Here is a 27,594-nt window from a genome sequence, read left to right as displayed (position 1 = left end):
TATGTCTCTAAAGCACTCAGCTCCTCTGCAGCTCAGAGCGCAATTCACACCATATATCATTTCACACAGTCAATTATGACATTGCATTTCTCAGGAGAGGAAGAAAGGGAAAAAGATTCCTGCAGTGAGATTTTCACTTGTAGTCCTTCCTGAATATGCAACAGCAACCAGCAGACAGTAAATCCAGTATCTGGGAGTCAGATTTCTTTGCACAGTCTGTATTCACAAATGCATATTTTTTTGTATAAAACAAACAAAAAACCCCAACAAAGATAATAAAATTACAGTTGAAAACAAAACCAGTGTCATATAATCTTTTAAAAAGACACCTGATGTTAAATGGATTGGTCATTTTAGTTTTGAAACTTTGAAAAAATTAACATTCTCTTTTAAAGATTACTCTAAAACTTTCTTCAAGCATGGTTCTGCAACCTCCAAACCTGCTTTTCCATTGAATCTTTAATGTTAAATATCTTCCATCATTTTATGTATAACACTACTCATTAGGAAAAATGCATATACTCTTGATAAAGTTGTAAAGACAATGTCTTTTAGACAACAGAAACCATACTTTTTGATCTTGTGATGTGTTTTGTGTTTTCTGAAAAAGCCTACTGAACATTGCAGATGGCAATTGATAGGTGTTATTGTTTAAGAAATTATGCACTTGAATTGATTTCAATCATGAATGTTGTGCTGTTAACTCTCTTCTTTATAAAATCACCTGACAAGTTACTGTAATAAACATTGTGAACCTGACAAATTATTGTAATAAACACTGTGAACAACATGAACCAGGTTGATTTTATTGCATTGTTTATCCTAAAGATGACACAAGTGGAAAAACAAACATAGTTACTCAGAACTGGATCAACATAATCTTGTGTTTGCAATATGACTTTAGAGGTTGAAATAAGTCTTCAGGATTTTTTCCTGCTTTCTGATTTCTGCTCCTTCCATTAAGCCAAGCATTTCCACTGCAGGGGTAGAATCTGTGTGCTGGACTGATATATAGTGTTGGTCACGTTATTCTGGTCCTCATCACAAGGCAAATCAGCCATCAGATCTAGGGATAAGCTCTATGATGACGTGGGACATTTGACACACATGTTCCTCACCTGACTATGGTACAGAGGAGGATAAAGGAAATAAATAGGCAAATGGCAACACAATAATGGACAAAGAATAACAAGGAATAAAAGTGTACCAATACGGGTGGGAGCAGAAGTCACATAACCACGTAAGACTGTAACCTGGATGTGGAACGAGGAAACATGCACTTAAGCAAGGATCCCAGGCAGCACAATAGATAGGATATAATTTCTGATGCACAAGAAAAACAGATTTTTAAGGGTGGAGGAATCTCGAATCCCTAAAATTGGAGGGTCCCACCCTGGGGACTTGCAATTCTGACTAGAATATAGCTGCTGAAAAGTATTATACATGCTGCAAAGACAAGAACAAAAGCAAAGGTGTTGACACAATACATCAATGATATCCAACTGCCTTCTCCCACTTTCAGGTCACTGTCGTCTACCAATCTTATACTGGAACACTTCCTTTTGCTAAAATTTGTTCAAATTGGTCAAAATTGTTCACCCATTACATCACTTGGTCATGATAGCCTATAAAAGAATAAGAAGGGACACAGTATCTTAAAGAAGACATTAGCTCAGATCAAAATGTTCTCAGGTAGGGACACTCAGGGATTGGGTTTGGATATGGAGTTCTGTAACACTACTGGAGGAACTGATATTAATAGGTATTGTGTCACTACGGGAGGCTATCTTTCCAAACATGGATATTTACTAACAACAGGATACTGAGATTTCTGGATGCAGCAGCTCAGAGAGTTCTTCACCAATGAGTCACTAAACCTGTAAGAGGAAGTGCTATTTTAAATCTGGTAAATTAGACAGACAAATAATAGAACTTGTCATAGAAAACAGTCTGATGAAAAAATAGACAATTGTGCCCTTCCCATTAGGCTTTGTGAAGAAAATTTGAAGAGGTTCTTCAGCCTATAACTAATAAATATAATGTGAATAAATACAATTAAATAGACAAAAAAAAAAAAAAAAAGGCAGTTCTGCAGTGAGGAGGGAATTGAGGAGAAAGAATGGTTATATACAGCTGGGAAATGACATCATACAGATTTTTTTCTCCCATAAAGAAAGGTGATATAGAATATGAGGACAAAGTTAAAACTGGAAACAGGACTCATGACACGGAAAGGAAAGCTACCATGTAAGGAAGAAGTCAGTAGTTTAAGGCACTCAAGTCAGAAGGCAGAAAGCTATCCATCCATCCCACAACACCAAGAAGTTGAAAAAATATAAAAAAAAAAAAAATCCTGGCAGGATAGACTTATCAGGTTTCTTTTGTAAGATAAATGTAAAACACAACATAAGCAAAGTTGGAAATAATATTTCTAACTATCAAAGCAATGAGGCTTTGAAATAACCTTGCACTAAAAGCATCAGAGCAAACAACTTAAACAGAATTTTGATGAGTCCTGAGAGGTTTATAAACTGAATTAGAGGATGATGTTTCCTGCCACAGGGGGTATATTCCATTCATATATTTATTTTTGTCTTTCCCCATTGTTATCTTCATGCACTCAATTTGAAGATAGCTTGCTCAAAAGGAAGTGAAAGGTACTTTTGGCATGCAAAAGCCTCACAGATTATACTCAAATATCCTTAACTTTACTTGGGTCCTATAGAGAGTTTTCAGAGATGAACTATAGGACTGGCATTTCAGAAATAAAATTTTATGCAGAAATGATTGAAAAAAACAGATGTGGAAACTGGCAAGACTTGGTTAACACAGATCCCACTTTATTTATGCCCCACAGAACTAGACGATCTCTAAAGAAGGGAAAGAGAAGAAACAGCAGACAAAGAGTCCAGGCACACCCAGAGGAAAAAAAAGGATAAAATAATTTGAAATTTTTAAGAAGGACTTAAGAATTGGGGTAAAATAAGGAAGAAGAAATGATTGATAGAGAGGTAAAGAATAACAAAATGCTTGTTTTTCTTTACTGTTTATTTACTTCAACCTGTTTCTAACTAATATCAATATAAAAAAATCAAGAGGGAATAATTTCTATGTATATTCACAATACTTTAGTATTATTACTCATGTAATGATTAGGAACAATATGTTCATAACCATCCCTTTATACAGAATTTCACAAGAGAGTAAGATAGCTTTTATTTTCTGCAGAACTCAGGTAAAAGACAAGGACAAATGCCTCTTCCTCAAACACATCTCTTAACTGGAATGATGTCAGCCTGATGGTGCTCTGTAACCTTTACCAACCAATGGGCAATGTATTTTACTGTAGGCCTAAATGAGGGCAGTATCAGAAGCACTTCTTCTTATCATAGGCAATGTCTTTCAGCTAAAATAATATCAAAGATCCACAAGCTGCTTATCTACACCTATAAAAATTACAACAAAAAGAAAGCAAAAGATTGCTCGTAAATATTACTGTAATCTTCTGATTTTTAGTTGGTTAATGAGGGCAAAAAATATTGCAGGTGGCTAATCTTTACTGATATGTGAGGTCATTTTCCATTGCAGATCTTAATCCATGTTTTAAAATATGGCATACTGTAGAATCCATAATGCTAAGTTCCAGGACACCTATTAATTGCTTAATGTAATAGACATGTGCTTTTGGAATTTTTTTTTAATTTGGAATTTGCTTCACTAAGCCACTAGTACGTTCTAACTCCATATTATTATCTCTAGCTGAAAGATAAGCACACTTAAAATTTATCCGAAAACACAGATTAAGGATAGATAATTATAATATTTATCTTTATATTACATTTGTGTCTAGCAGTATAAACACATATTTACTGCTATATAAATTTAAGTCTGTATAGAGATACTTAAAATCAACAAATATAAATATGATTATTTATATCTATGATTTTAAACTGTTAGTTTAACCATTTGGGAAATTTAAAATTACTCTCTTCTTTGTAAATTTAATATAACCAACATTATGAAGAAACATAAAATAAATGAAAGAGCTAAGAACAATTAAAAGCATGTATTTACATTACATATCTCAAAGAAAATGCATAGCTAAGTAGATAGAAGTATTTCTCTTCCAACTTCCACCTTTTTCTATTAAAAAAAAAAATCAAACCCATACCTCTAGCTGTTCAAACAGAAGGCTATGACCACACAGCTATATAGGAGATTATCTGTGTGGAACAGAAGACAGAAAGATATGAACCATAACTATCAAATTACACTTAAATTTGATATTGGGAATGTGGCTTTAGATGTCAGCACTATATCTTCTAATTAAGACCAATGGCACATCTTCCTAGTGGCATGTAGTTCTTGTCTCTAAGAAACAACATCCCTCATCCCCAAAGCTAAAAACAATAAAAGGCTTCAGCATGTGCCTCTACTTCTGCTATCCTATGCAGCCCAATGTGTATTTTGTATTAATTCTATAAGGCAATTTGTTGGAATTTAGTATGCTCTGATTTAGCCTACAGATTACATTCTGCAGTAGAAAAATTAGCATCAGATAAAGACCTCAATACCAGAAGTAAAACCAGAAAGCTTAGCTTTATTTTTCACAAAAAAATTTAAAGCAAAAAAGAAAAGTAAAAAAAGAAAAAAAAAACCCAAAAAATAACACCACCATTGGGCCCTAAACAAAGAAACAGAAATGAAAAAGAAAGTCCAGTTTCTGTACAGAAATCAGCAATGCAGGAGAGGGTCACATTTGTTAATTAGCTGTTCTTTTAATGATCCATTAATATAACAAGATACATATTTAGTGTTGATGCTAAGGTAATGTTCCCTGGGTTTATGCATATTCATGGTCAAAATGCCTCTTTATCTAAACCATTTGCTCCCCGATTCTGGAGTCCCTACTTTATATGTATTTGTCATTTCTGCATGCAATAGGTGTTAGCACTTCTACCAGTAAGTTAGTATGAGCCACTGCCAGTGATTCCTTTTGCTTATATTGCAACTCTCCTAAAATACTAATATACTGAAGTCTTCAGTTTGTAGCTACTGATGAACACAGAATGACAGCCTTTAAGACTGACTAAATTCATGATGCAATCTTGTGATTTTAAGCCATTTATAACTAGACAATTAATTATCTGTTATTCCTGCCTATACTTTCATACTTGTTCCTATTGGACCTTCTGTGGACAGCAAAGTTATGTTCATATAACTATCTTGGACACTGTTATTTATATTCCAAAACCATTTTGTTTGAACAGCATATATTCTTGAGGGCATCACTGCCATCCCGGGGTACCTTGACAGAAATTTGCCAACAGGAACAGCCAGGGAAGAGATTGTCCCCTCTACACTGTTCATCAGACCACATCAGGAATATCACCCTGCATGCAGGAAAGACATCAACAAAGTGGCTGGAGGTGAGAGGAAGCCACCAAGGTAGTGGGGCTGGAGTCCTTGCCCTGCGAGGAGAGGCTGCAGGACCAGGGCTGGTTCAGCCGGGAGGAGGGATGACTTCAGGGGCACCCAACATCATCTCTGGCACCAACGGGAGGGGATGGAGGAGAGATGCAGCTGGGCTCTTCACAGCAGTTCGTGGAGGGAGGATGAGTGGCAGTGGCACAAGCTGAAACAGGAGAGGCTCAGGCTGGAGATATGGAGAAGCCTTTTCCCCAGGAGGACAGCCCAGCAGTGGAGCTGGGGCCCGGGGAAGTTGGGATGTCTCCTGCCTGTGGAGTTTCACACCCCTACTGTGTGAAGACCTGAGCAGCCTGGTTTGACCCTCTGGCTAAGCCTGCTCTGGGCAGGGGCTGGGACTGGAGACCTCCCCAGGTCCCTGCCAGCCTTTGTGAGTACATGGGTCTGTGATTCTTGTTGAGAACAAACAGTAATTAGGCTTGCTTTGGGTTGGTTATAGCACCTAGAGTTAGCGTGATCCTGCCCCTCTGTATCTTTACTGAGGTACTTGTCCACTTTCCTCATGCAGCAGAATTTGCCTTGATGTGAGTGTCTGCCCCAAATCCTCACATCCTCATATTTTTTTTGTAGTATCAGACTTACTGCTTCTTTCTGCTCAATCCTTAATGCCTTTCCATTCATCAGTTCATCAGTTCAATCAATTTATGCCTTGTTTCTTATTTCCTGTTACAAAAAACATTGCCTGCTCCCTACACCTTCCCAATCTCCTCTCTCTTTTTATTATTTCCCATGACTACCTAATTTCCTAATGCCCATATATCATCACATAGACTGAGAAAAACATAGAAAATGAAGACCCAGAAGGTGCTGCCAAAGACACCTGAACATGACGTCAATTTCTAATATATAATTATTAATATCTACACCACCAAGTGAATACAAATTGAGCAACTACAAACTATCATAAAGTTAATTTTACACTCATGAAACAGTCTATAAGGATTTAACCACACAATTTTCCCTCTGTTAGGAACTGTGCGAAGTCAGTGGAGCTTGCTAAAGTGATTTTTCTTCCATTCTGTGTGATTTTTCTTCCATTCTGTATGCCAAGGCTGATACAAAGGATATGGTATAAAATAATTTCCCTAACATTATTTTGCATAGTTTCTCACGGACATTTAAGCACACAGAGATACTGAAGGAAACTAAATGACTGAGATATATCTGCACATGATAATAGTGGGAATTTCCATCAGTATGTTGAAATGTGGATTTGATTACATACAACACCAAGCAAGCTTATTTGTTAACACAATTAAAACAGTTTTTTGGGAAAAAAGAAGTAAATGTCTGCATAAGTCAGCAAAGACATATTCCTATACTGTAATTTAATAATTTTTGTTAAAGTAGCAATTTAATTTAAAATGCAGCTCTGATTTCTGAAGTTCAAAAAAGCCTATGCTATGCACTAAGCTTAGCAGACTATCAGTTCTGAACCAAGGGGACAGAACAAGTACCTGCCCAATATACACTATTTTGCCTTTACAATTTTTCTTTCTCTCTTCCTTCATTGCTCCTTTTGAAGCAATTTCATCAAAGCAGACCACTAATTCACCTTGTTGGATTTTGAAACCACAAAAAGCAAGTGGTTTTGAATTAATCATTAAAAATTCACTCACTATTACTGACAATACTATACCTAAGTTCTATTCGGATATCAGGCTTCCAACAAATCCACCAGCTTAAGACAAAAAGGTAGAACAGGCTGATTTTTTTTTGGGGGGGAAGGGGAATGGAGAAATAAAATGCTCATAGAGCTGCTTCTGGAATAAATCACTCCCATATTTTCTTCTCTGTAGGTTAAAACCAAAGAGAGAAAAATTCATACACACATATTCCAGACTCTGTGGATCCAACTTCACTGTAGAAAAACTGTAGTTTCTAAATAGACACAGAGTATCCAATATACCTTGCAGGTCCTTAGGCACATTTCTTAATATATTTTAAAAATAATCTATTTGATTGTTTTAGATTCATATATGGAAGCCAGAGTGCTTCACCAAGATTAATGTAAAAAGGTGAAAAATCCTTCTATAACCTATTTTATCACAATTCTGGTTTAAATCATAGAGAACTGAGGCCCAAAAAAGTTTATCTATGATAAAGATAACACAACTGGTCAGCAATGCATGCAGGAATAAAAGTCACATCATACCTTTCTTGCAATCTAAAAATGCAACAGAATTTTTTTTCCACAGGATGGGAAAGAAGTAAACATTCTCATTATGTAGAAGAATGCGTCTAGAATTTTCAGAGGCAAGTGGAGGAACTGGCTCTGAGTACTTAGACCATATTAAACCCATGTTTTGCTCCCCATAAATTCTCAATAAATTTCTTGTCCAGGTCTTAGTCTAGAAGCTGCATGATGGGCAAGGTATGCAGCATCTGAAAACTGAATTCAGTACACAGGGAGTGGTCAACAGATTTATTTCTGTGATCCATTACAGCATAGGGAACACTCACCTCTGCATAAAAAGAACTTTCTTAAGGGTGAGTACTATACCAAAAAATGAATTCCTGGAGGGATGATACCCCACCCTTCCTTCTTGTCCAAACCTCACTATCTTTTGGTTCTAATGCAGATTCATTTCCATCTTCATCATAAATAGGAATTGTAATAAATACCTACCATAGTACATTCATATTCAAAAAATAAGATTGTTGCAGTGCCCACACTATTCCACCTGAGGAAGAGGGAAGAACGAATATCGTTGCTACTGAAGGAGATCAGGTAAGAATGACACAGAGCAAACAGAACAGAAATAAGCTTCCCATTCAAATAGTAATATCTCTGTAGAAAGATAACTAGTACTCTTTGGATAAGGCATTGTAGGCATAAAAGATTGTACAAGATGATGCAAAAATTCAATACATTTATTTTGAAAGCACACTCCAGCAACAGTCTCTGTGTAGCAGAAAAAGTGTTACAGTGGATTGTCATTTCAAGGCTAGATTTATGTCCTATATCTTGTAGCAGAACTTGTCGGATAAACTCACTGTTTAGACTCTACCAATAATCTTTTGTTGCTTGCTTTCCCAAAAGTCTGCAAAAAATCTGGTATGATCAGACTGACAAACATCTTGTTATAAGGCATAATGGAGTACAGCCAACATATTTGGATACAGGCCTGCACTACTAATCTGAAAGCTACAAGTAAGGAAGAGAAGCCATGGAAAGCGTACAAGAATAAAACTGAAGCTGACTTGAATGTAATCTTCAAATAAGGATTTAATAAGACAATTATGGAATGTTAATTAAAAATGCCAACAGATTAAACACATTCATCATGATTTAACAATTCAGCATGTGGCAACTGATTATTGAAACCACATTGTGCTTAATGGTACTGCAATTGAGGATGAGCAATTTAGGATTTATTCTGATTCTGTGGTCATCCATTCATATCTTTTCAAGTAATTGCCATTCTAAATCTAGATATTAGGAGCACAGTAAATGCTACAAAGCTGTTCTGCAAGCAGCTGCTTAATTCTGACCATATACAGGCTTTAGCCAGGTCTACAAACCCACTTGATAATTTCTTTATCTGAACATGGAAACGTATGCATTTTGTCTATAGGTGTGCTTGTATAAAGTAACTTCTAAAAGTTTATGCTCTTCAATACCATCACTGTAAGCTTTATGGCAACCATGAGATGAGGATCACATCAACATTCTTAAAAAAATCAAAAACAAAAAAAAAGAAAAGGAAAGGAAAGAGACCTAGGGAAAGGGAAACAGACTTTCTGGCACTGGCAGTGAAAATGCTAGAACTCAAGCCTTCTGATCATTGGTGTAAACTGTATACTCATCCACCAGTACTTTTTGCTGATACTGAAATTGGCAGTGTCCTACTTAACACAGTTCAGGAGCAGGAGTTTCCAAAACCCTTCGTCAGTGTCCTAGACCAGAGGCAACCCAATGAACCAGGCCAGGACATGACAGCTAGGAAATATGCAGGCATACAGACTTACTTTTAGGTCAGAAAACTAAATTTAGACTCTGAACCCTGCCAGTGATTTTTCAGTAGTATAATTTTTCTAGGAATAATGCCCTGGCATAGCTTAGTGTGACCCAAAAAGGAAAAAGTTTAAGCATTTCTAACATTCTCTAATCCCTCCGATGTGCTACCTTTCCCTTAGATAGTCAAAGCTCCCTACACTGGATTCTCCAACCCTCATCCTCAGGAGGCAGCCTGGACCCGTGTGAACAGGGAATGGAAAAAAAAAATCCCTCTTTCATTTGCAGTGATGCTGAGAGGCATTGACCAAGGCTGGAGGACTGCGGACAGATATTAACTGTAAGAGGCAGTGTTGATCCCAAAGTCTCTATGCCTATATTCAGTGCAGCTAAGAAAGCTCTGTACGACTGGGAAGCAAGGGAAGCGTTCTTGAAAAGCCTGTGTTCCTAAAGCATCACAGGCCATAGTTCAGAACTCTCTTCATAACTACTGGAAAAGCAAAACTGAAAGAATAAGCTGTGACTTGTTCCTCTAGTCTGTTTCAGACAACTTAGTAGTGAGCATTTGCTAAAATGTCTACATTACTTCAGACTTATGAGACTCATGTTGCAAATCTGGCATCTAGATAGGCATATGCACATTATAAAGGGGTATGTGTGTGTACCTATATCTGCAATTAGCTATATATGGCACGTATGTATTACATATACACATACAAAGAAAGAAGGAAAACTAACAGAACTTCAAAGATATGCCAGCCTAACACAGAAATATGAAGGTATGAGGAATGGTAAACTTGCAAGCAGCTAAAGCTATGCAACTGCATTTTTTACTAGCGTGATCAGTTAATATTTATAAAATAGAAAATTAGCAAACATTTGCCTAGCAGTAGAAAAACGTATTCTTAGTCAAGGATGTAATCTAATTTCAACAAAAACGAGTACTTTCCTCCAAAATGTTTAAATGAGCTACTAATTTCATCATCACTAGTTTTTAAAAGATCATAGTTCTTTTCACTCATGCTTTGCCTCCTATAGAACAATTCGAGGTGAAATTCATGACCTCAGGTAGAAGAGGAAGTTTGGAATACCTCAGGTCAGTATCCTGTCTTCCTTGCTAGAGACCTTTTATATTATTCTTTCATCTACTTGATCCTTACCCTTCACCCAGTGTACCTTAATTAATAAATAAAAAAAAATTATATAAATTTTGCCAATGATATAAAAAAGATGAATTGCTCATTTTAATGAAGTAAGACCTTATAAAACAGTGATGTTGAGTGTTTGCTTTGAAAAGCTAGAACTATATGTATTTTGAGTGTAATAACTCTTCTTAACTAATTTCCTGCATGAACTACTTATACTGCAGTTGCAATTTACAGTTTCAAAAGACCTTTATTAAAATGCACAGAAGCAAGACTTGCACACATGAAGAGCATCCCCATATTGTATTACTGCAAAATAAGCTACTAGATATTTGAATTAAGCTAATGTAAGGTGGAAACAGTGTAATGAAAAAAGTTTCCTGTACTTCAGTGAAGCAAACAGAAAAGCTACTTAATCTGATGGAAACTAGGGAAATTTTCAGTTGTAGGGAAGAGGTATCTGGAACAGATATTAATAAGTTTAACTCTATTTAAGTACTGTGGTAGACCAAACAGTGTTCTATATCATTACACAAACAATGGCTTAGTTGTGTTTCAATTTTTCATTTTCCTAATGTGGGCAAGGCTAATAACTCAGTCTTTCTAAAAACAGCCTCCTTTCCTCCTGCGTCAACTCCAGCACTAGATACAGTCACAGGACAGTTTTGGCAGCTGTGGGACCTAGATTCAAAGCTTTGGAATGTAATCTTTTTTTCCTGAGCAGTAGTGTCTTGATTGGCTTTCTAACAGAAAAAGAAAAATATAGGAACAGTTAGGGATCCAAAACATTCAACGGTCATGCTTCTATTTTTAAAGGGATGCAAATAATATAATTAAGAGGCAATGAGAAAAATGGACAAGAAAGCGTTAGAACCTTTTGGTATCTGAGTACTTGTAGACATTTAGAATTAAGGCAAGTGGGAAATGCCAATGGTCCATCCTATTTTTTGTTTTCGATGATTCACAGATCTCTAAACATATTTAATACTTTCCCTTTTTAAAGCAGGTGAACCTTTAAGATAAAAACCTTGATCAACTTAGAGAAATTTAGTCTGGAGGAAACAAGTAACAATTTTTTAAAGTATAGACTGAAAACCATTTCAAAACATTTGTGGCAGGAAATGATTTTCACTGAAAACAGTCCATACTCAAAACAGCAAGTGGATAAGGAGCAGTCATGAATGTGGGTTGAATCATGAGACAGAACTTTAACAAAACAATTTTTTTAAAGATTACTATCATGTATTAAAGAACCTGAGAATTATCAGTTGTGAGAAGAGTAACACAAAGGATGATGTTACTCAGAAAAATCAGAACATAATTTATCAGCTGGTGGCCAAGTGATTTTTCTGAACTGATGAAACAGCTGAGCAAGGTTATATGGAAGAAGAGAATCCCACTATCTGCAGTCAAGTTTCCATTTCACTGAACAAACTGAAAAGGCTGCTCTCATCTCTAAAGATATGAGATTCTCCCACAGCAATGATGTTTAACCTGTGGCCTAGGGGCATCCTGTTGTTCTAAAGAAACCAAATGGTTATGGCATGAAAGTGAGCTTCACAAACCATGTTCTGCCATGCCATGCAGCTGCTACAGGTGGCCTACGAGAAGTCTGTGCCCTAATTGTTTCCCACTGCTTTCCTCACCACCCCAGACAAAGCCCCAGTTTGATTTGCATCTCTCTGAGGGCATTATTTTCCAGATAACTCTTAAACAATTCCTGGTCTCTAGGTGCAAGTAGAAATTCAGGCAGCTCTGCTTTACACCCCAAAATATTGACGTCAATCTCATGGTTTTGCCAGGACAGACTCATGATTTTCAAATAATTGGGTTGGCAGCAACATACATAGGACTGTCTTAACTTGCACCAGGGAGATCTGTTCTCTACAAAGAGCAAATACAAGGTATGGCTAGTCAGAGAAGAGTCCCTCCTATCATGAAACCATTTTTCTTTATCTGTCATGTCAGCAGTTGCATGGGGCAAGCCCTGTAATTCCTGCGGTCTGGTGATTTCTTATCCCTAAGGAGATCAAAGCTGGATTCTGAAGCACTGTTTTATAACCATTTATAAATATGTGATCTTTAGCTGAGAAGCTTGGAAATTCCTTAGTCAACAGGCTGAGCATCCTCTACTGTTACACATCAAATAATTCAGAGCACTCCCGATACTTAAATTCTGAAAACTATCCCCTCCATCTGAAATGCATAAGCGATACACTGTAAATACCAGAATCAACTGTTACACAGGAAAAAAACCAAAGTTTAGACACACATCTTAGATCTTCTTCACTGTGTACAGGGTTTGCTTTCATTCTTACTTCATAATGATGTAGAGAAATTCTAGTCAGTAACTTCATTTCAGAATCAGACCTCAGCACAGAAAACTGGATTTTTATCTAAGTTTTTAAGTAATTTCTCAGTACAACAGTTATTTCTTATAGAGTTGCCTCAGGATTCATGAATCCCAAATAGTATTATCCCTGAGTTTCAGGAACACATAAATAGGAACTTTCAGAAAATTGTAGGAGAATAATCTTTGGGATGTTCTTTAAACTACAAATTCCTTACCCTTAAGTTTTGTTTCTACTAAATATTCTAAATCCATGTGCTCATTATATTTTAATTATTTTGTCCTAGTTCTTAAATTATTTTCAATATTTTTTCCAGAAAAAGAAAGAAAAACAACGTAATTTAGGAATTGAGAGTTTCATACCACAGTGGCTTCCTTTGAATAATTTTGTTAGTGTAATCTCGGCTACTGGCTTTGCACAAGACAGAAAATGATAAAAATACAAATCTTCCTCTGGCTTCTAGTAATTTCCGCCCCCTGAAGTTAATGATGGTAGAGCTACACCAATAGGCTTAGGTTTTAGTGCTTATATTGAAACGGAAACTCTAAGACCTAATGGCTACAGTATTAAGATGCTAAATCACATTGTTTGCAAGGACGGAAATATAATTGAAAGATAAGGAAAGCATCTCTATGAGCCATTTCAATGACCAAGCTAAAGCCTACAGATTCCAGAAACAGGGCATCCGCTATGGTACAGCAAAAAAGGTGACATACTGTTCTGTATTCTTCACTGGACATTGAGTATCGCAAGCTAAGGTATTTGGGCTAACATACTTTTTAACACACAAGCTTGCAAACAATTGCTTAAAACTGCCTCGCAAGCAGGTTGTGTGAGTATTTCCTCATTCACCATGTTTGCTGTAGTAACTGTTTACAAAAAACAAAAGCTCTTTTGATCTCTCCAACTTCTGCTGAGAATTGCAAGGTATTATTTTAACACCACTGCTAACATCTTTAAGGCATAAGCCCTATGCCTTAGCTATACACACCTGCTCTCTGACTGTGACCGTTGTCTCGTTTACACCATAAAAGACTTATCTGGCACCTCTGGAAACGCATCTCTTCTCCCAAATGGTTATGGAGTTATGAGGATATTACTTTTCAACATCAAAAGTGAATCACCCTTTTCAGATGCTCTCAGGTACCCACAGAAATAGTCACACATGGTCTTTTTTTGGAGAGTGAAGACACATTCTTCAGACAGTAACTTCTAAATGTGGTTCACCGGCCTGAATTTTCCCAGAAAGCATCAAATCAGCTCACGTCATCATCAGGGGAAAATACAAAGGTTAAAGATTTTTATAAATGATAATTAAGACACTAGCTGCACAGCTTTCATTAAGGCTCTGTGTGCACACTGATTTTGAAAAGATGCAAACAGATAAGCCTACCCTATGTTAGTCATAGGACTCCTAAAAAGAACCAAAGTGGGATATTTATTGGGGAAGTATGATCAAAGAGGCTGTTTCCTCCCTGTCTCATTTGTTAGAAAAACATCTTTGCAGTAGATTTTTTCATTAGATGCACCATGATCACAGTGGAAATTACAGGAAAAAAAGGATCGGTCCTATCGATTGAGAAAGATTGGTCCTAAAATATAGCTTGTGCTTTCTGTTCTGGAAAACTATACTCCATATCTCTGCCTCTGCGACACTTTTTGTATCACTCTAGCCAAGCCACTTGTAGCATTTTTTCTGATACGTTAGTAATCACGTACCCGTTGTTCTTGTAGATGCCTTATCTGTTATCTTCAGCTTGATAGACAAAGATGCTGAGCACTCATGACTGCATCCGAGGTCAATAGTTCCCCTCTGAACTTATTGCAATGTCAGGTGAGGTGAATTGAAAAAAATGGATCCTTGTGTCTCAGACAGAGCACTCAAGAAAAGTAGATACTTTTGATGTTAAAGTCTGTGAGGCTTTGAGTCTACATCTCTAAAATAGGAACAATATCCTGTCTCTGCCACAGAAATTTAGGAAAACAAATTCACTAATATTTAAGAAACAGAAATTTAGAATAAGTGACAGAGAAAAGCCCTTGTTGAAATTAATGCTTGTCTTTGAAATAAAGTCTGCATAGCACACAGTCAACAAGTCATGAGACCACACATACATTTAAAATATTTCAGGCAAAATATAGAAAAGTTACTTCAAGCTCTTCCATACTACCTGTTCCCTACTGAATCAGTCACGCAGAAAAAACTGTGTGTCCTTCTGTAGTTGAAGATGGTATCACAAAGACATTAGGTTGGAATAGAAGTTCCTTAAGTCATACCTAAATGAAGATTGCAAAGTCATATTTTCTCTGCAATATTCTTTCAGTGTAGCTGTGTTTTCATACATACCTAGCTACACAGAAAGAAGATCAGAGGAATGACACAGCATCCTTGTGAAACAGTAATAAAAAAAGAACACTACCTTGAAGTCAAATCTATGAATAATATGCAGAGCACTTTCTGCTTGTGTGAACACAATCACAATACACTTATAAACAGGCATAAGATCAGCACAACTCAGAAAAACAATAAATCAGTTCACTGGTACCGACAAAACGGTAATAAAATGTTGCTTGATTCTCTGGACCACAGAGAATAAATGTTTTTATTGAATAATAATTTCAGCCATACCTCCTCAATGAATGGATGGGGGTAGAAGAAGATTGGCATTCTCTGTTCAATGAATGTTAATTGTCCTGGCCGTAAAGTGGTTGCTTGATACAATCCTGAACTGCCATAAAATTACCCACAGTGGTAGAACAAAGTGCTGGTTTTGCCTGATCTGAAATCTCTTTTAGCAGTTGCAAAGCACTAAGGATAACTTGTCTGAGAGCAGATGGGTTAACACAAACATGGTGGGTTGTTTAATGCCTTCACTCCTTTTGTTAACTGGATTCTTTGACCTGAGCAACAAAACTTATCAAAAGACATCCACCCCATCCTCCCAAAGTCCTAGCTCTACATGCTCCCATCAATGATAACTGGCTAACATTCACTCATATGCTAAGAAAGGCAACTTCAGGCATTGCCCTCTGAGGCTATGAGAAAAAGTTGATTTAAAAGGCGCTAAGCATGGCTGTGCCAACACTTAATTATTCTAGAATCACTTTCCTTTTCTTTCCTGTCCTATAGAGTCTTTATTTTGAACTTTAATCCCTAAAATACGTCACCAGTTCATGGTAATATCAGAAAGTAATGCACCACCACTTCTGTTAAACGACAATGTGTTGGACATCATAATATATCAGCCCTTGAAAATACCAGACCTATAAATTTACTGCAGTTTAAAATCAGCTGGCTTGCTTTACTTCATATTAAAGCATGATTAAGCATGACTCCCAAGTTTTTTACTTCCATTCTTTTCTTCAAAAAAATCAGAGAATTAGCTGCTAGACAGACATGAAGTTGTTCAGACCTGGAACAAATATCTTGCCAGGCATATACAGAAGAGAGTGAAAATATATTTTTCATAAAACTGTTTTCCCTGTTTGTTACATTCCTTGGTGTATTTTATAAAATTATTCTTTTCAAAGCATTATTTATTTTCACATAACCTGTGAATTTAACTTTACTTACTCATATTTAATAAAAAATAAACTCCCTTTGCATGTGCAAGTCAAACAATGGCAGCAAATTAGACTGACAAAATTCTGAATGAGAAAAATTTTCATTAGAAAGCAAAAAACCAATCTGTGCTTCTTTTGAAAAAGTCTGTCCTTAAAATAATAAAACCTCATATGCATTTGACACCCATCCTATGAACAAGTCTTTATTTACATGGAATTTCCAATATTTTTAGGGTGACATTTTTATATAGCGAATCTGATTTTGTAACTTTCCATAAATTGATGAAGCAGAATGAAAGACCTATCACAAAAACCTGTATTTCTGCAAGCATTTCTGATCAAATATTTTAGAATAGTAGAAGATTCCTACCGGATCTTCTGTTTTGTGGTTATTCAGCAAATCAGATAGGAAATCATCATGAAGACTTTCTCTCCGAATCAATGTAAATTCACGTAGGAAAACTGCTCCTTGATTTTGGTCTCCACAGACCTAGAAGAAAAACATGGTATTAGGAAAAGCAAAATTTTAATTCCATCATAGCCACAATCATAATATCCAGATAAATCAGACTGGAAGAATAAAATGTCCATTAATGGTCCTTTGCTTTCCCTTACTAAAATCATTCTAACTGGTCAGCATTGCCATTAATGAAAACAAAGACATGCATTTAAAGAAAGTTAGTAAGTTAATGAATAACTGCCATTTACATGAGATTCTGTTGTAAAATAAGTTTTTCTATTTTGTTACTTACAGCTGTGGTCTATAAGGCAGTTAACAGTTAAAACCTCTTTTGTGAAATGAATTAATATTTAGACAGTATTTTTACTTTTTGGAACAGATCATGTTTGTCCAGCATTTTACTGCTCTATCATAAGAAGTTAGAGCTTAAAACTTCTGAGGGCCAGAAAAAAATTTGGCTAGCAAACTTAAATAAGCACATATATTCAAAATAATTTAAACTAACTTTACACCTATTGTTTTCAAGTTCAGGAAGATATGTAAGCTACTTGAGAAAGAGGTTGCTTCTTTAGTAAGTGTCTGACCAATAGCTATCAAAATGTCCTAGGTACTATTATGGTATTGTTATCATTTTTGGAAATAAATAATGAAAACAAATCCACATCATCATTCATGCTCCCACATCCTTTTTTTCTTTGGTTATCCAAGCCAAAGAATGATTATTTTTTTTTGGTATAAAGTAAATTTTAAATGTTGGAAACTGGTGAAATATCAGGGAGGGTTTTTTACATATTAATGGAATATGTTGCTTTTCATTAGACTGACTATAAAGAATTCCACTACAGGTGAAATATCCATAAAGGTTGTTAACAACCAGAAATAGGGAGTATATTATCAACTGGAAATCTAGTAGATTTTTCAGTTTTCAGCACTTCACAACATATTTTGAAGGTGACTCAGCTTGAGAGAATAGTATGTTTTATCAAAAAGGCTAAGTAAGAATATTTTGTACTTTAGTATTTGATAACAGACTGCAACTCTAGTATGAATTAGACAAGTGTAACAATCTTAAAAAATGTATTTATATTAGATACTAGTTTATCTTCCTATAAAGGTATGTGAGATACATGTGCATGGTAATTGTGGACTTTGGAGTTTCTGGTTATCTTGTTCTGTTTCTCCATCTGAAGAACAAGATACTATAATCAGGAATGGTAGATGAGGTATTTCTTCATGTATTTAAGATAAGCACAGGACTTATAAATAGACTGTGGTTATTACTTACAAGTGCTGTATTACCAAATTTATTTTACTTAAAAGAAAGTCCATGCTCTGCTGCTTTTATTATGACTATTTCTTGTATTCATCCTTCTGCATAGCCAGATGCCATAGTTATCCTGGCTCTACTTATCCTAGCTGAGAAGTTCAGAGTAAAAGAAGGGCCTGGGAGTACCATGAATATGATGTGTAGTGTCCAAGGGGAGGATGAAGTATAGATTTGCCTTGCCACTCCCTACAAGTGAGTTGGTATTGCTGTTTGGGAGGAGGCAGTCCTCCCTGCCAGCTGGGAAGTGAGATCAGAGCTGCTGTAAAGCTAGTGCAGCTATAATGGGGTGACTAGAAGGAGATGAGCTAATAAAATTGAAGTGGGGGATGGGAATCTTAATATGAAGTGGGTAATAGGAAGAAGTAAGAGTCCCTGAATTCAAACTTTATGCTGGTTAACATAGCAGACTTTTTCTTTGACGTAAGCCTCTTGTTTCTAGTAGTAAAACACAGCACACCTAACTCTTTTGGTTGTTTTGAGCTCCTCTGCTGTAAATTTTAAGTTAAAAAAAAAAAAAAAAGAAAAAAGAACACTTTCCATAAAAGAAACAGAGTTTTACAAGCGTGGGATTTTAAAATTTATACTTAGCTTCCCATCTTGTGGATAATGTTGAGAGATACACCCATTGATATTACTCCTATATTATTGAGTCATGGCAATGAAGAATTCTCAGGGGTGTCAGAGGAAGAAACGTGCATGTGTCCAAAAGAAAAAGAAGCCCTGCTACTGACACATATTCTTTTTGTAATAAAAATTATGGACAAATGATTATCTTACAAACAAAAATGTCCCTGAAATAGATCATAGTTCATAAAAATGTTTCATCCTAGGAGTGGGAAAAAAAGTTCAACAATAAAGGTTATTTCAAGAAAGGAAATCTGTATTTTTATTTTACTTTTAAGTAACAGTCTCTACTTGTGATTTTAAGCACTTATGGTCAGCAAATGTAATGATAAAATTATGATTAATTTGGTTGTCTTACAATTTTGTGCTTCTAATTTCAGAAGTCAAATTACAAACCATGTAAAAAAGTCACTTCCTCACCAATTAGTCACCTTCCTATTTCACCTATTTTGCCACAACACAAATATACCCAGATTCTGCAAAATCTTTTCCTTATAAGAGCAGTCAGTTTCCTGTTATTACAGTTTCTAACTGGCTTTCAAAAAGAAAGCAAACCTACTGAAGTACTGTTATCTTCCTAAGTTATCAAAAGTTAAAGACTTCATAAAGTCTTCATTTGCAGTATCAATAATCTCAATGAAGTATTGCTAACCTTCAAAACTTAACTATTTACTATATCAATATTAATGCTTTAACTGCTGATAATTACATAGGAGGGAAGTAGATGCCAGAGGCACTATTCAGGAAGAACAGACAGACCAAGAGAGTCAAAAAAAGACACTGGGAAACTGAGGATGAAGGAAGAAGATGAGAAATAAAAAACAAGAAAAGAGTAAGGAAAGCATGCATTTTTTTTTACTCAGAAAATCTGAATGATAAAGTCCTGAAAAAAGGAGAGAACTGAAAAGCATGCAGTCATCTAAAAAAGCTTATTCTCCTCTTGATTTATATCATACACTTTTCTGCTTTGAGCAGTAGTTCCTCCTGGGTTCACAGTAATTTATACATCTGCTGATGAAACTTAGTCCTAGTAGAGTATGGCCATCCTTACTGAGAGCTGGAATCAATCCATTTAAGATGAGTGTCAGTAAATTGGACTAATATCCGGAAAGACTGTTTTCCATTTTTCAAGTTTCCTTAAAGTCTTGGCTACATATAGATCACCATTTCATTCTCTCAGTAAAGCTATTACCATTGTAACACAGCCACCACATCGCTCACCTCTGTTCCTTCAGTTTAAGATTAGACAAGCTTAGAAAACAATCTCCAAAAATAAGGCAACTGAACCCTTCTTAAGCAGTAAGCAAATCATACAAAGAAAGAGTGGCCTGGCAGAAATCTGACCCTTACCAGCAGCAATCACCTGCAGCAATATGCGGCTTTTCAAGAACCTGCAAACAACATTGGAAATGAGGTTTTGCTAATGCATACATGAAGATCAACAGCATAGCACCAAAGTTTCTCAGCATGAGGAAGCTATCTGGGTATTCAGATGTCCAACTGACATTACAAAGGAGCGTTTTATGAAATTGAGGTGAGACAAAATTCCAGCAAGTATCTAAGCAATAATGTTTTTCTCGTTTTAGCTCAGCTCCTCTCTCTCTTAGATCAATGTAAAAAATGAGTTGTTCCATTAGACCCAGTGGTGTGAGTCCATGAGGCAGAAATGTTTGAGGAGTCAGGCAGACAAATACAGAATTAGGAAATAAAAGACACAACACAAACCAGAGGGTGGAAGGATGCATCCCAGCCAACAGAGTCTAAGTTTCCCTGCACTTGAGTACTGTCCCACTGTGGAAGTAGCTTCATTAATTTTGCTGTGACCAGCAATAAAGTAAACTACTAATAAATCTTTGTTAGCAAGGTGTAATAGTGATACTTTGCTGAACTCAAGTGGCACAGAAATAACAATGCAGGCCAGGAATCTGATGCAAATAATCATGGTACCTTTGATAGAACCTTTCTCAGCACAGAGGCCAAGGGATTCTAAAGTATTTCACTCACAAAGCAGAAATATCAAATGTGGCCTCACATATTTATAATTACCTATTTGGGCACATCCCAGGAGTAGTTTTCAGGCAACAGTGGCTCAGTCAAAGCTTTTCTTATTTTGGATAATCAAAGCCCAAAGCACCCAGAAAATTATTACTAACATCAAAACTTGAGGTAAAAAAAATATGTACTGGTTTATTAAAAATGCTTCTTCTGACAAAATGATTTTTAAAATCAAGTTCTTTAAGCTTACTGGTTTTTTTGAGAGGCCTAGAGTGTCTTGACAATGATAAGAAGGATTACTTTTCCTTATTAGTATCATTCTTAGACATGGCATGAATCTCTTGGATTTTATGACAGAAACAAATCAGAACGTGAAGCATATGACAGAAATTAAGGTATTAAATACCAGAAAGGTAACAATGACATTTATAGTAAGGAATGAAGAATGCAGGCTTTTAACAAGCGAAGTTATTGTGCAACACCCTTATTGGTTTAAACTCCACTCTAAACAGCATAGCAACTTGCGCATGTATTTCAGCTCTGAATTACTCTCAATAAAAGCTAACAATGACATTCCACTTTATTGCCTGCACATTTCCAAGTGAAAGAATGCCACACTTTTATATGGGTGACGAGCTTTACTGCATCCCTCAATCCTTCAAGACACAATCATGGAAGAAGGAAAGGCATCCTAGAAGACTCACAGGTGTGTCTAAGCAGCTGCTAGGTGCCAAATGAACTTGATTAGTACCACTGGTGCCTCAAGCAAATGTTTAGCAAAATCTCATTGGGAGTTCTGAAATAAGAAAATGATTATCATTGCCTTTAATATTCCATGGCTTTGTGCTGCAATTTTGATCCAACTTTTCTTTTTCTTTATTCTCCAAAATGGAATTAGGATGGGTAGAGAAGGGGTACAAGCCCAATACCAGGTCCCAAATTTAGAAGCAATTATAGCCTGGCTCCAAATCTGAATTCTGAAAGCTGTTTGTCTTTACCAAAGTCCATGTAAGAACTGAAAATACACACAGATTTTACAGCCTGATTCTGCCACTGTTAATCATTCTAAACACTTTTCATTCCTCCATGGAGAGCCAGAAAGCTATGCACAATTTAAAATCTATTCTGTATGTTTCCTTCTGGGAATTTCTCGGGTATTAGCACACTATGTTTTTCAGAGGAACACATGCAAAAGGAGCTACTACCCTATTTAATTAAGGACATAATTCTCCAAATGCTATTTTTCTGTATTACACATTAATACACTGGTCCTTCAGAAATGTTCAAAATTTTCCAAACAGATTTTCTAGATCCGCATAGGGAAATATGCAGGCCCAGGTAATCAGAGAGGCTGTGTCAATACATTTGTAATAGGGTCGATAATTTGAAGGCTTTACTGTCATGAAGTCAGCTCTTGCTTTAAACCAAAGACTAGAAGAATCCATGTCTAACGTGAATTGTGAGATACGCTAAACACCAAAACAAAAAATCTGATTTTTAGGCAGAGGTAGTAATACCTCCAGCTTAAGATTTTTCTTTCTTTTTTACCATTGCATTCTCACAGATTGAACTAGGGCTGTGAAGATGACTGTTCGCCCCACGAAAACTCCTTTCCCTTCTGTAAAATTTAATTCTGTTTGGATTCAGTCCAAATAAATTGTTTTCTTGCCAAAACAACAACAACAAAACAAAAAAACTTTTTTTCTTTCATTTTTTTGAGGTCAGACAAGATGATTTGTTTCATTTCTAGGCCACTGTAACAAAATTAAAGGAACCTGTGGGCTATTGTAATAAATCTGCCACAGGTTATGAGGTTAAATTCCCAGTGACCCCATAGCCCAATGACAAATGTGTTCATGTGGTTGCAGAGAGCTTTCACATGAGCATCTCCATTACTGGCATGCTGGACAGTCACCTACTGCAGTGGTATCACTATATAGAAAATATTTAACATCATGTGAGAAGGCAGGAGAAAACTCAGGTGATTGCAGACGTGACTCTCATGAAGTCACAGCAAGCAGAAAGCTTATAAGAAAGCAGTCAGATTCTCAGGATGTTCTCTGTGTTTTCCTCTCACCTTCAATTCTTTATTACCCTTGGAAGAAGTTCAGGATCTCTACTGAAGGCAGAAGAGACTGTTCCAGGTCTAAGCTAACTGCTATCAGCAGGATTTCTTCCTATCTTTCCTGTTAGTCTGGTTTGAAGGGGAGTTCTCTTTGCTGATGAAAAATTTTTTTTGAAGGTAACCTTTAGAGGTTAGATTCCCAGCTTTCCTTGGCATGGATAGTTAGTAGCTATTTCTTGCCTTACAACCCTTACATTTTATGGCTTTGATTCTCAGCTTGTTAACTTTCTTTTAAATGGAAGAAAGGGTTGTCTAGATTTAGAAATTAAATCAGCCCTAAGCTAGCATTTTCCACTACTGCAATACCTGCTCCTGGTGTCTCAAAATAGGATTGCTTGTCCTGGGAAGGATAAGTTACATGACAGAAACAAACAAACAAACAAATCTTTATTCCTGTGGAAAACAAATTTTTCCTGAGACCTGAATATCAACGATACTGCTTTTTTATTCCAGTCTTTCCAAACAGTGATGATATTATTGTTTCTGAATTAACAGCCTGTCTCTTAGGAAACTGGCTACTGTTTATAGTGGTTTTGTAGGTTTAGAATTTTTAAAGAGAGAAGGAGGGTCTTACTTGGCTTCTCTGAAGGTACTTACAAAGTGCCTCAAAATACAAACCCAAATAGCAATTTATTTCCCAGGGGAATGTTTTATTCAACGGTGAAGTGTTCCCACCAGAAATCTTTTTGCTCGTCTTGAAATATATTTAATCTTTTTTCTTTCCTCCCTGCCTTTCCACAGAGACTGAATTCATGATTATCTTAATGGTAATGCCCTGACTTCTTTTAAAGCTCTGTGAAGGAAATGTGGCTTTGTGCTAATTATTTTCAGTTCTTAAACAGCCACAATAGAAGAGTCTGGTTAATGTATTCATTGAAGGAATTACTTAAGCTCCATTTCAGTCTCTCATTATAAATGAACAAAAGAAACAAAAAGTGATTTGCACTCAAGAATTACAGCATGAAGTGTCCCTCAAACAAAACCACCAGCTACTAACATCTTGGACAGACATTAGCAATGATGGGGATAAATTTGTAAAGCACACACACGCCTACACTTGACCCACAGTGTACCAACAAGGGAGAAAGCCAATATGGCCCCATTAAATGGAGTAGCAAAAATGCAGAATGCACAAAACCGCAGCAATTCTCCTGCTGCCAAGCAACCTTGGCGAAAAAAGAAGGCAGGAGGGGGGAAGCGGAGAAAGAGCAAGAAAAAAAAGAAAAAAAAAAAAAAGAACAGACTGTAGGGGAAAAAGATGACGTCACATAGAAGCAAACAAATCATAGTTATACAATTCCTTTTAAATCCTGCTGATCAGAACCTTCTTTCCAGCTGTAGTTAACACAAAATGCACAGATCTTAGAAAGCTTCATGAATAAGAGCTGGAATTATATTTGAGAGCATTATCATCTAGTTTCTCGTTTACTGGATACACAAGAGATATATAGATGGGTATGACTTGTGTTCCTCAAGCAAGTTATTTTTTAAAAAAATTAAAAAAAACTATCGTGGTTTGAGCAAGATTGTGTCTGAATTCAAGCCAGATTTGCTTTCCAAAACATGCCAAACAAATACCGTTGTTCAAAATACTTGAAAGCAGAGACACAAATTGCTATGTGACACACAATTAAAGGAAACCAAGCCATATAGTCTGGAGAACTCATTTTCTACCACTTGTTTCATTGCCTCAGTTGGTTGACCATCAACAGGTAAGGAATGGTTAACTCCACTGTCATTTTTCAAAAGATTAATCAATTTTAAAATGGTCAGAATCAGTATGTATCATGTGACAAAGTGGAGCAAGTAACAGCTTCAGAAATCATTCTGCAAGCTTCAGTATGTTCATTTATCAATGCACCTTGTCACTGACCTGCAATATCCTAAAGGCCAGACTAGACAACAAACTATGCCAAACTGCATGAACAAATATTCATCTGCGATTAGCAAGACCTGTCATTTCCAAATGTTATCTAATCAGCAGTACCTGATTTCAAATTATTATTAGCATGACAGCAAGCAGAAAACAAAACTTACCATTGATTTGCAAGATATATCATAATTAGCTGTACTTGTGCTATCACAATTTATTGCACTTGGTATTTTTGTGCTTGTTAGAAAAAATACTACTAATACAACTTTCCTGTAGTAAGGAAATAACAAATGACAAATGTGCATCCAGGAAAATAATTAAATTAGATAATCTAATTTAATCTACGGACCAAATAATATAAAGAAGTCGTTACTGTTCTTCATTGAATCCCATTGCTCAGAGGTTTTTTATTTCAGCTGAACTACAGAATCCTCTAGGTTTCCTTCTTCAATTTTGACTGAGTTTTGGAAGAGGAAACTGGCAAGTTCTCCAGAATCACTTTACCAATCTTCCTGGGCACTCTGAGCACAGTATTTTCCGCATGAAAATAAAATTTCACAATAATAATCTTCACATTTTGTTCAGTAGTTGAATCTTGGGCTTTTGTGACCCAGGACCAAAGAACACCAAAGAACTTTTAAGCAAAGGAATCAAACTACTCATTCTGCTTCTTTTTTACTGTTAAACTTTATTATGTTACAGAATAATGAACTCTGTAGAAAATTCATTGAGCTGACATTATGGACTTTGGCTCAAACCCTAGTTACACAGAGTTCAAGTACTGGTGGTGGAAGGTTCTGTTTATTTTATTATATCTCTATCATATTAATGCAAAATAAGGCAATTACCACAACATAATTCTTCGCAAAGTGGGCTTCTTTTATGCAAACCATAGTTTGTTCATTACACTCTTGTCATATTGTTGGGCCTCTGACCATGTCTCTGCTTTATTAAAGACTAGAACTTCAGGAATGTCCTCGCAGACCGCTGATGGGTATTTATTACATTTATACTATTTTCTGCTAATCAAATTACACAGTATTTACAGCAAGCTAGATACTTCAAATAGCCAATACAGACATTAGAAAACAGTAGTAACACTATCTTTATGACCTGCAATTCAATCAGATAGGTTTCAGTTACCTGATCTCTTTATAATAAAGCATTGCAAATTCTATTCAGTCCAGGTGAGTACGTTTTTTCTTGGCTGGGTAGCTAAACTACCATTGTTTCCATCAATACAATGATTGGCTTTGTTTGTATTTTGTGATAAGATTGATAAGTTTTTGTTACAGCTAGCACAATGCTGAAATAGAAGCCAGGATTTTCTCATGCTTGTGAAATATTAAGACATCCAGTAAGAAAAGTATCAGAATGAGAAGCTTCATGGCATGAGATCTTGTGTAAATCTTTCCACTGTGGTTGTCCTTATATTAGAAGACTTGATTCATAGACTCTGAGGAATCTTTTTCTTCACATTCGATTTTATGTCCTGTATTTTAGTTTAAAAATACATTTGATGGGATTTGTAATGCTTTCTGCCAATGGTAAGACTGGTTTTAATAACTTTAGAGTCCTTTTAATTCTGAACAGTATGTGGAAATAGGAGTTGGGCTTTTTTTTTTCCCTTGGGAAGAAAAAAAAAAGAAGCTTTGTCTTTATTGGGTTGGAGGTTTCCTTTTTTATCTCTCCATATTTAGTATACCAAACCTCTGTCACATGTGTTATCAATGCAGTCACTTGGGTCAGACTCTTGCAATCAGAATTTCTAACTTCTCTCAGATCTTTATGCTCTAAATAAGGAGCTGAATGGTTTCTGGAGATGATGATAGCACAAACTAGCAAGTAACAGACCAGATATCCAGCTGGAGTAAATTAGCACAGCTTCATTTAAGCTATTGATTTATACCAGCTGAAGAATTATACCTGCTTTAACAAAAATACTTTTTTTTTTTTTAAATCACAGCAGGACTTTCTAATTATTTATTCATCTTTCCATTCATCTTTCTGGCTGTACTGCTTAGCAAGATACTATGTCTCTAATTCACTTTTCAGAATATTTGAGTCCGTGTTGTCCCAGTGCGGTGGGCAGTGATGCCACAGCTGCCCAGCGCTATAAGCTGGTGCATCCAGCCAGAGAACAACTTGCCCACACCCTTCCCAGCTCATGATAAACCCCAGTGCCCTCTCCCGAGCACAACCAAGGTCCCCTTCACCACCTGTATTACAGGGTGTCTCCCTATCTGCGCATACAACAGAGTACCCCTTTTACACTGTGTTGTGTTCTTACAGCCAGTAATGAGAGAATTTCCTAGAACGTGAGTCATCTACCTTTTGTGGCAAAGTTATCTGAAGCTTGTTTTGTGCTAGATAACGCCTTAGTCTCATCAGGTGGAGTTTTACAGCATTTTCAGAGTTTCATAGTATTGAAGGCCAGAAGCCACATCCATTATCAGGCTATACAGTTTCAGACCTATAATTCCTGCATTAAGCAATCCATGTACTCTGCATTACTCATCAATAGCCTTTGGATGAAGGAAAATACATCTTTTAGAAGAAGCATCCAGTCTCAAAATGCATCTCATCACTTGATGGTTAGGGAGCATGAAATAATATCCTCTACTAGCATAAGTACATTGTACAAGAGAGAGAGTCATTACAGCTGAATTCCCTCCTAAAATGCTT

At 36.2% G+C, this 27,594-nt stretch overlaps 1 protein-coding gene across 1 annotated transcript in view; it reads right to left on the bottom strand.

The window, feature by feature from the left end:
* ADAMTSL1 (ADAMTS like 1) overlaps positions 1 to 27,594 on the bottom strand; it is a 468,435-nt gene that overhangs the window by 331,938 nt on the left and 108,903 nt on the right. The window contains 1 exon segment of the mRNA XM_072860932.1: positions 16,876 to 16,995. Coding sequence (XP_072717033.1) covers positions 16,876 to 16,995 — 120 coding nt within the window.

The sequence above is a fragment of the Ciconia boyciana genome, chromosome 4 (genome assembly GCF_034638445.1).
Source record: "Ciconia boyciana chromosome 4, ASM3463844v1, whole genome shotgun sequence".
NCBI classification, from domain to species: domain Eukaryota; kingdom Metazoa; phylum Chordata; class Aves; order Ciconiiformes; family Ciconiidae; genus Ciconia; species Ciconia boyciana.
This window is presented reverse-complemented; position numbering and strand designations above follow the sequence as displayed.